Source organism: Condylura cristata, unplaced genomic scaffold, assembly GCF_000260355.1.
Source record: "Condylura cristata isolate star-nosed mole 26May11 unplaced genomic scaffold, ConCri1.0 scaffold00001, whole genome shotgun sequence".
NCBI classification, from domain to species: Eukaryota; Metazoa; Chordata; class Mammalia; order Eulipotyphla; family Talpidae; genus Condylura; species Condylura cristata.
Genome location: NW_004567102.1, coordinates 83,206,564 through 83,216,769, shown reverse-complemented (window position 1 = coordinate 83,216,769; position 10,206 = coordinate 83,206,564). Strand labels below are relative to the sequence as shown.

The window sequence follows — 10,206 nt, the reverse complement described above, 5'->3', positions numbered from 1 at the left end:
TCTACGATCATTTCCATCCACCCTCAGATACTCTAATCCAGAGAAACACATACCCATGTGCACTGTGGAAATTATACAACCTTTTAATTGCAGCATTATTGTGGCAATGGGCCATGGTGAAGAAGTTAAGTTATATCAATGTGAATGTATGAACAAATTGAGTCATTTTTGTTTACTGCAGGTCATTGAAAATGACTAGCATTACATGCATGAAGGTGGAACATATCTGAGAAATACAACATTAAATATCGGTATTATTATTGTTTATAATATTGCTACATATTATTTATCAAAATTAAAATGGCATGGGTGATAAACTTCCTATTTTGCTAAGTGTCGCTTGTGCAGAATGAAAGAAATGGAAAGGTTTATGTAGGGAGCCTCAACTATATTTGCATCTTTTTTCCTTTAAAATAATTTCAGAAGGTAAGAGGGAAGGAGTAAGTGTGCGCTCAGTGATTAGGATCTGAGTATAGTGATAGTTGCACCTTTTGCTATGTCGATGCACCACATTCCATGCCAGCACCCCGTCAGCGAGTCAGTATTTAGTATATTTCACGCAGCAGGGTTACAAGCACATGAGTATGTTTTTGAAGGAAGCTTAACAATCTCTGTCCCTGGCACTGTGTCCTCCCATTACTATGCTATTTCCGCTCTAGTGAAGATTCTTGAAAGAGCAGTCTCCAGTGCTGTGCTTATTTCTTCAATTTCCATTTATTTCCAACCCACCGGCATTTGTCTTCTAGCCCAACTGTTCTTGCTGAGATCCTTAATGAACTATTTCTTTTATATGCACAGAATTTGATGTTTTATAGACCACACTTTCTCATGAATCTCTTCATCTGAATCACATGAATCAGCGCCCTCCTGATTTTCTTTATTTTTCCTTTGGCTGTTCTGCTCAATCTCCTCTTCTTTATTTTGTCTAAAATATTGGTGCTTGGATTGTGACTTCGACCCCCTTCTATACATTCTCTGAGTGATATGATTGGCAGCTAACACACTGCTTCCTGTACACTGAATGTAGGCATTGCAGCTTTATTCCACATGGTCTCCAAGTCCCTACACCCTTACATACTGATATGTTGAACATTTTCATTTGGTTGACTCATGCACATCAAACTCAAGATGTTTGCTGTTGAATATCTCTATATAGAACACCAACTGTGTGTTCTATAGTGTGAAGTCACTTCCTCTATTCTAGAAATTCCAGGGTTTTCCTTAACACTTTGCTTTTCCTCACTCCCTAAATTCTCTCTTCCTCCTCGTCCCTCCCTGCCTCTGGCTGTCCTCATTCCTTTCTTGTTTCCTCTCTCCCGGCTCCTTCACTCCTCTCTCTTCTCTGTCCCCCTTCTTCCTAGTCCCCTTTTATTTCTTCTAGTGCTTTTCCATGTAGTAGGCGCCATTACACCCAGCTTCCTCTCAATTCCAGTCTTTGATTCCACATCCTATTTCTTTACATAATATCAACAAAATAAATTTATTTATCAACAAATAAATTAGTCTGCTACTTTTTGAGCTTTATTCTTGCAGTAAATATTTGAATTTTATTATTATTATTATTATTATTTTTACTTTGGAAAAAAAAGCAAACCTCCATTTGCTTTATTTCCTATAAAATGGGAATAATAATATTGCCTAAGTCATAAATGTTGTGAGAATTCAATATGAATATTTGTAAAATAACTTAGCAGTGTCTGGTACTTGGTAAACATCATGTGAGCATAAGATACACATATATATTTACAACTTTCCTTGTTTTCTATTACTATTTCTAATATTACTAGAAAGTCTATTATCTGGCTCTGTTATTCACTACTAGAGATTTTCTTTTTAAGTTAATTTATTAAGGAATATTTAAGGTGATTCACTTTCTGAAAAAATGAAGCAAGTTTTTTCATGTATTTTCACAGGTGTGAAATTGATAGTGACAAGTCTTAAAGCTGGATTTAATTTGGTAGGAAGGGAAACTTATTTTTTGAGAAACCCTAAAACTTTGAAAGCCCAGAGAATGTCACCATTCATAGGTTGTACCTGTGTCCCTACAAGTGCAAGGCACAATTCAAATAGCTTGTACCAAAAACTGGCCTCTACCAGGGAGACACTGTGACAGATGTCAGAAAAAGGAAAGCACTTCCAAGGCCACTTACCCGACCTCAGCACCTGCAGTGTCCAGTAGCCCAAATCTTTAAAAGTTGCTCATGAGGGCTCTCCCTGGTGGCGCACTGGGTTAAAGCACCACTTTAGGAAGCTCTCGGAAGCTACTGCAGCACTATTTCCATCCCTCGCCCCGGAGGTGACCCACAGGGTGCGGCAGACCTCTCCTGTCTCCCCCCTGCTCCCCTCAGCAGTGTACTTCATCAGTCAGCCTGTTCTGCTTCCACTCTGTCTCTGGTGAAGCCTCTCACCGCCCACCCCTGCACCTCTGGCCTGTACCCCAGTTCTGCATGCATAAATACGTAAATCTTAAAAAAACGAAAGTTGCTCTTGAAAAGCTGATGAGAGCCTGGAGCTGGTAGCACACGGGTAGGCAGTGGACCAGGACCCAACTCTGGTGGCAGCTGGAGGAAGTCACAGGTGGCGCTGCTGAGGTGTGCACGGCAGCAGCCAGCAGCAGCCCGGAGGCCCTGCTGGGCCGGGCCAGAGGCAACAGCAAGAGGAGCCAGCTTTCGAGGTGGCACAGGCACCAGCCCCAGAGCCTGGCAGGAGGGCTCCGGGTAGTGGTGGAGGCACCAAGCAGTCAGACATCCTGCTGGGGGCGTCTGGGCAGGAGCGGGGGCTGACGGGCCCAGGGATGAGTCAGAGATCAGAAGCAAAGTCTTCCAAGGTGAGACTCCCAAGGGGACAGCCAGAGGCTGTGTGAGGCCCAGAACAAGGTCTTTCCTGGACAGTGCGGACTGTTCCAGCCGCCGGCCCGTAGGGCTCTCAGGGCTCCTTTGTCCGCCCCTTGCTCCAGACAGTGGCGCGGGTATCAAACCCCATAGGTGTTTTTCAAAACTGGCTGGGATTTCAAAACCCAGATGGTACAAATGGTGGGTGGGGTGGGTGGGGGCCGAGGGTTCGCAGCTGAGCCGGGCACGCTCCACAGCACCACTGAAACGGGCGCCCCAGAGCGCCCCTTCCGACACCCTGACGGGTCGTCTGTCGGTGTGCCAATTAGCTGCCTCGAAAATACCCGGGAACTTTTGTGGCTTGAAACTGACAATGAGATGAAGATTTATATTAGAGAAATCAGATCAGTGCCACAAGTCTGGGCCCACTTACCTGAATATCACGGAATAATTTTGCTAACGACCAGGAACATTTTGAAGGTTGATGTAGAGCCTGACATTCTTCCTGTGAATTTGACTACATCATGTGGTGGAGCGTACCTGCAAGACTAACAGCTATTATGTAGCCAGAAAGGCAGTAGAATAGCTTCCTTGTGACCTGGGTGTAGGCGCCATGACTCAGTATCGGAGGAGGGTGCTGTGCTGTCTTCTTCTCCTGCCTTTGGATATTGAAGTGTGCTTTTGAGCAATTAGTGGCCAATTGCTTTTTTTTTTTTAGCCAACTAAAAAGTAGAAGAAAGGTACTCTTACTTGGTGTAAAGGAAATGTAAACTGACAAAAACATTTCCTCCAAATTTTAGGACTCAGCTTGGGGAAATTCTGATTTGAGAGTAAGTCTTTGCTTTGACAGGCAGCATCACAGCTAGTGTGAAGGAAATGTCTTATTTGAGGTCAGGATATTTGTTATGAGAAAATTACCTTATTAGGCTCTCGGCATTTTTTTAGGATAGCAAGTTCTTATTCCCCTATCGAAAAACTCTCATAGAGTGTTCAACTGGTCGCTTGGTTTTTCTTTTTTCTTTTTTTCTCACTCACTCAGTGAAAAAACCACATGTGAGATCGTTTTGAAACTGACTCGTTCGCGGCTTCTACTTCCTGTTATGACGAGTGAAATGTATTTCAAAGTCACTGAGGTTCTCAAGACTGTTTTCATTCTCTCTAGACCAATTCAGTTTCAAATTCATCTATAGCTAGTGAAACTGAAACTTTTTGTAATTTGCTATTTCTATAATATGCATTTTATTGCTGATTGGAAGAAACAAGTTGCACAGTTACCTCAATTTTATAATAATTTGTCTTAGGAGAGGAGAGTTGACTCAATGGCTTAGCTCCTTTCACCCCTTAAAGTGAGAATGAAGTCCTCTCCTCGTGTTGGGTATGTGTTCCTTCCGTGTAGAATCTCCACTTCTCATCTAGCCTAGACACAAGAGTCTAGCATAGATTGGGAGCTGGTCTTATTAAAACTGAGAGAAAGCTATGGTTTGATGGGGGCTTTCCCTGGAGATATCCCTAAGGCTGGGTGGTGGCCATAGGAAACTCCCGTGTCACTGGGGATGCTCGAAGGAGGGAGTTACTGCTTCCAGGCAGGACAGGCTGCTGCCCCCACAGAGGTCCCAGCGGGCGCATTCAGCCTTCCCACCCTCTATCCCCATTATCTCTCTCTGGAACTCTCTCTCTCTCACTCTGTAGATGTCTATATCACCTACCTCTACATTTCTTTTCCTTTTAAAATTGCCCATTTTGTGTGTGCTGAAGTGATTTCACTAAGTTGACCAGGGCCCAAACCCTCCAGGAATGTCTCTGTCCATGGTCCCGGTTTCTCCCTTTCTCCCCATTTCTCGTTTGTCTTAACTGCTTCCCTGGACTCCCAGGACCCCTGGTTTACCCAAATCATTTCCAATAATTCACTTACCTTCTTTTTGGCCTTTGGTCCCAACTCTCAACTAAGTCTTATTTTTCCAAATGACACATAATCGGGCTAAAATATTCTGTTACTAGGTACTAACTGGGTTTTATTGAGCTCAGATAATTGCTATACCAGAAGAGGCCCCAGGAGACCATTTGGAGGAGAGTAAGAATTTTGGAAAAAGAGGCAGGTCTGTGTGGAAGATGCTATCTGAAGTGGGACTGAGACTAAGTCTTTGACATGATCATTTGCTCAAATGTTGCATGTGCTTATGATATCCCCCCCCGCCCGTAAAATTTAGGGGAATTACTGCCTTTGTTATGGACAATAACATGGGTGAAGAATTTCTGTGGGCATAAAAATTTATTATAACACTCATAAAGTAAAAAAAATATCATTATCGGAACTTCCCAGGTGATGCATTTTGTAGGTATATAACTTAATGCATGATTTATCACTGTTTCTGCTAGAGAACATATAAAACCTAAAAAATTATCTTGAGTTTTTGTTTCTTAGATATGAAGTATTTGTTTATACTTGCCATTGCAGAATATTACGTATAATCATACAAGGTAATGTTTTTAGGTTTTCAGCTCATTTCAAGCACAATCTTGTTAAATATTTATGAGACCTATAGGATGGGAATTATAATAAATATCTTGATTGCATAAATAAACAATTAAGTCCAAAAGGGTAAAGCAGTTTTTCCCTTGGTAACGGCTACTAATTATGACAGCCTTGACTTGATTACTGGCTTCTGGGATTAACTTTCCCATCTTCTTTCCACTGTATCACCTTCCTTTTCCAGCATACAGAGCCTGGCACAGCAGCTATTGCAGTAGAAGTTACCTTTACAGCCTCATAGCCAGATGCATCTAGACTACAAAAGCACTGTGATAAGATTACACACCAACTTTGAGAAGTTCTTTTCAATTGTGAGCAGTTTTTTCTGTCTAAATTGCAACTGGTTAACATAAAGGATTGAGTTATTTCAACCTGAATAAATTCAGCTGAAATATTAATGCGGAAAAAGGAAACTTCTTAAATCCAAAATGTCTCTCTCTGCGTATGTGCGTGCACACACACACAGACACACACACTCGGGCCATTTCAAAGCATTTCAGAACTGTTTTTGCTCATGATCTGATTAAGTATCTGATTAAAATATATTGTATAAAATGTGCAGTTCAGATATATTGCCTTCTGTCTGATTTGAATATTTGAAGAGCTAGTATATAATAAACGTTGATAATTAGTTCATGCTCCATGCAAACATGAGACGTATTCAGATCCTTCAACACAGAAAAAGAAATTCAAACCTGACTGCACATAGGCATTCCTGATAAGGAGGGTGATAGTTACCGAGAGCTTGCCTGAAGAGCTGGCGGAATTTCTCTCTGGCTATTTAATTCACATGGCTGAGGTGTTGCTCTGTGTGGTAATAGGACCATGGATTTGATAGACTTGTGGAAACCTGCAATATTCTGAAATTGTCACTGTCTTCCAGGTTTACTTAAAGATTCGCTGTTATTTAGAAACTGCAAGAAAAGAAGCCAGGTCATTTTTTAATCTTCTCTCACAAAAAAATAAAAGGTGAACTATTGCATTATTTTAAAGAACTTCAGTGAGCGTGGTCCTGTCTTAACTGAAGTAGCAGTGAGAGCTGCCTGTGGGTGGAAACAGGAAACATTGGTGATAAATGCTGTGTTACATATTTTTTTTCAGGTTCAGTTCAATGTCTATTGATTCTAATTAGCACATTTTGTGCCTCAGCTAGTAGCTCCCCGTTAGCGCTGCTTGGAGAGTTTTTTTTTAGATTCCATCCTGCTCATAAACACGGCCACCTCCTCCCTCCTTCTCTCTTTACAAATGTTACCACACAATCAGAAATTTCCTCTTTTCTTTCCTTCCTGCATTTTCAGCAGGTTCCTTTGCGTCAGAAGCCGAGAAAGAAAACTCAAGGTAATTAGATCTCTTTTGTTTCTTATCCCCCTTTGTGTGCGTGAGTGTGGTTCTGTCTTGGATGCCGTGTGCGGGATCGGATTTCTGTCCGTCTTAATGTAATGTCAGGAGGTGCACGGCAGATTATTTTGGGGGGTTATTTTTGGATTGACGTTAAGAAATGATGGCATGCTGCTCATTGGGACGAATCCCTCGTGGCATATCAATAGAGCTAAGAAAAACTGGCACAGAAGTGCCTGTGTTTGTAGGGGGGCATTAACCCTTCCCAGCTATTGCATAACAGCGGCTGCTCTGGAAAGGAGCTGTGTCGCGGCCACCATGTGCTTGCCAGCCTGGGATTTTAATTTTTTCAACTTCTTGTTCAGTAATAGTCTCAGACGAACATTTGCATAGTAGCCTCAATTTCTCTGGGCAGACCTTGTCCCTTCTAAGCAGTAAAGGCATGCTGGAAATGAAAATAAAAGAGGATATTTTTAACATTGACTTTGCATAATTTTTTGGCAAAAATAATCCAACTTCCAGGAGGTAAGCAATGAAGTTACCATTCACCCCATCACATAGGTCAGGTGTTACTCACCCACCTTTTCATATAATTGTTGCAGGTTTTTTCAGCATGAGTCGGAGGAGGATATCATGCAAAGACCTGGGACATGCTGACTGCCAAGGGTGGCTGTTTAAGAAAAAGGAAAAGGGAACGTTCCTGAGCAACAAATGGAAAAAGTTCTGGGTGGTGCTGAAGGGCTCGTCGCTATATTGGTACAGCAGTCAGATGGTGAGTCCACTGTCCCAAGCCCCTTCCAGAACTCTTTAACAAAGGTGGGCTCAAGATCTTTGTGGAGCAGGTGACCCTTATGGGAAACTTTAGTTTCATTTCTGGGACTTGCAACAGCGCCAGTAAGTAAGTGAGCTACTGTTTTTGGTCCAACAGCTTGGTAGGTTATTCTGCTATCTTCTAAGGAGAAAACAATCATGCTAGACCAATCTTTGGTGGGAGAAGGGTGTGCAATTTTGTAGCGGTGCTCTGGGCTCTGGGTTACAGTAATGTTACCATTTCACAGAAGGTTTTAATTGTTTGAGAATATGCCTGGATCGTGTTTGATGTGGGAACTTGACCTTGTTAAGGTCTCTGTTATAAAGGGTGAATATACTTTAAGACTGATAAAGAGTTGAATGGATTCACTTCTCAACGCTGTATATACCCTCTTCTCCTTCACCTTCTTTTTCCCTTTGACCTTCTTTGTCAGGCGGGTTGGTTTTGGAATTGCTAACCAGTGTGCCTGCCTTGTGAAGGTGTCTGATGTTTCTTGCTGCTTGTCATGTTTAGAGATGGCCTTGAACCACGGCTCCTTGGGCAACGCTTGAAATTTTGCTAATTTATCTTGAATACGTGTTTACCTTTTTGCTTGGCTTCACAGGCTCGTTCCTGTTGATAGGCTTAGAAATACATTTATTTATTGGTAGAAGTTGTGCAGCTCTTTATGACTTGACAAATTTCGAAAACAATTGATGTTAAACATGAGAGTAGAAAAATTTCATATAAAAGCTCCTTCTACTAGTCGTAGTTGATAGCTTGTCTCAGGAAAGCTTGAATTTCTCTTTGGGGTGTTGTGAAGACCAGCAATGGCCACCTGTCCTTTGTTCAATGAAGGGGACTAGGAATTGCTCATAAGACAGAAAAAATCTTTCTTAATGTGCCACTAGCCTTTAATAATGACTTACGTACATTCCATCCTCAAGCAACAGAGCTTTAGAGCATGTGCCTTTACGAATGTGAGAGAAGTGCTACCTAGAGTTTGTGGGCAACATTTTTACTTGATAAACTTACATTCACTGGCCACCAGCAGAAAATCTGTGATCCATTATCCCCCGGCACTTGTCTTGTGGAGTTGATTAAACTGGCCCCAAAGCTGATCCCAGAACTTGGGCCAGAGCTCTCTCCTTCCCCCAGCCCCCACTTCTTCCTGCGTCATTGCTTGGGTCTCACCTCAAGAAAACGGTCCAGCTCTTTTCAGCACACTTCATAAAATTATGTTTCTTCTAAACTTTGGTGAGTTTTCACAAGTTTTCCAAATTCAGGAAGGCCCAAAGAGAGAATCACCTCGTGGCATGTATAGTCTTCTAATTCTCCTTATTCTCTCTCTCATTCTTCTTTCCTGAAAGCATCTGTCACCTAGATGAGCATAGACTACTTTAACCCAAACTAAGGTACCCAGGGCATGGTCTCCCTTTCTAGCCTAAAGGATTTTTTCTAAGTAAATACAACTTTCTCTTTAGGAAGTAATGAGGTTAATATAATTTCTCTCTCTGGATTCATATTATTTTAGACTCGATCTAAAATAAGTGTGGTAAGTGATAGTCATCTGCATCTTTGATAAACAGAAAGGACTTACTGATTTGCCTTGGAAAAGCTCTCCAGGAATTTCCAGCGGGTTCTCAAAAGGCAAGATGCTGGCACATCTGTGGCAAAGCACCAAGCTCAGATAGACAAAGGACATCCATCTTCTCATTCAATCAAATTTGCACAGATGTTCGGGCTCTCTCTTCATCCTAGTAATTAAAGGCAGCCCTTTAGTTAAGGTCCCATTCACCTGATCACACACACCCTGAGACATGCATGTACAGATTTGGCTTTGTCCTAGTCAGCTCACTGGGCTCTTGCTTTTCGCAGAGGAGCAATGAATGGCCTCTTTTAGGTGGTAGATGTCTTGTGCTTCACAGGAGCATCAGTGCTGGCTGAGAAAAGCCGGAGGAAAAGAGATACTGTAACATGCTCCGACACCTCTGTCCTGACCCCTGCCTTGGTTTGCCCCACACACGGGCATAAATTCACGTAGTCAAGTGCCTATTAGAATACACTTAGATTAGCAGCATCGAATGCAGAATAAACTTATTGCTATCTGCCCACAGAATTAGCCTACTAAACTAATGAGATGGAACAGAAAGACTTCCAATTGCCTAACTCTAAGGCTGTGTTACAGAGAAAGTCTCCACACACATATGCATATGTGTGTAGAGAAGAATTTCTCTGTAACACACAGACCTCTTAATTACATATATGAGGAAAAAAGGCTACTCAACGAATACTTAATTAACAGTCATATTCCTGCTAGCTGTGTGAATGTCAACTGTGAAATAAAAGCCAGACATAAGCCCTCCAGCTAAGAACATCTATTTACTTTCTGCCACTTAAGAAATTCAGATTCAACAAAGTGGCTCCCCAGGCACCTAAGTCTAATGAGCAAGCTTCGTATTCTACCTTTCCTGTTCCTTACTTTGTCTCAGATAGCCTGACGCTGAGAGGTAACAGAGCTCGTGGCTTCCTACTGAGAACTGGCTCTCATCAAATGCCTGCTCTAAGCTGAATATTCCAGATACCTTCATCCATGTTCTTTTTCACTACCTCAGATGTAGTAGTTGTTTTGAAATTTGGGGAGACTAAGGCTCAGAGAGATCATAGAAATTGCCCCAGGTGACACCAGGGCTGTGTGTGTGTGTGTGTCAGATCAA

General features: G+C 42.1%; 1 protein-coding gene across 1 annotated transcript in view; it reads left to right on the top strand.

The window, feature by feature from the left end:
• The first annotated feature begins 3,444 nt into the window (after positions 1-3,444).
• IPCEF1 (interaction protein for cytohesin exchange factors 1) overlaps positions 3,445-10,206 on the top strand; it is a 73,321-nt gene continuing 66,559 nt past the window's right edge. The window contains exons 1-3 of the mRNA XM_012735128.1: positions 3,445-3,465; positions 6,663-6,699; positions 7,302-7,471. Coding sequence (XP_012590582.1) covers positions 3,445-3,465; positions 6,663-6,699; positions 7,302-7,471 — 228 coding nt within the window. The remainder of the gene's footprint in view (positions 3,466-6,662; positions 6,700-7,301; positions 7,472-10,206) is intronic.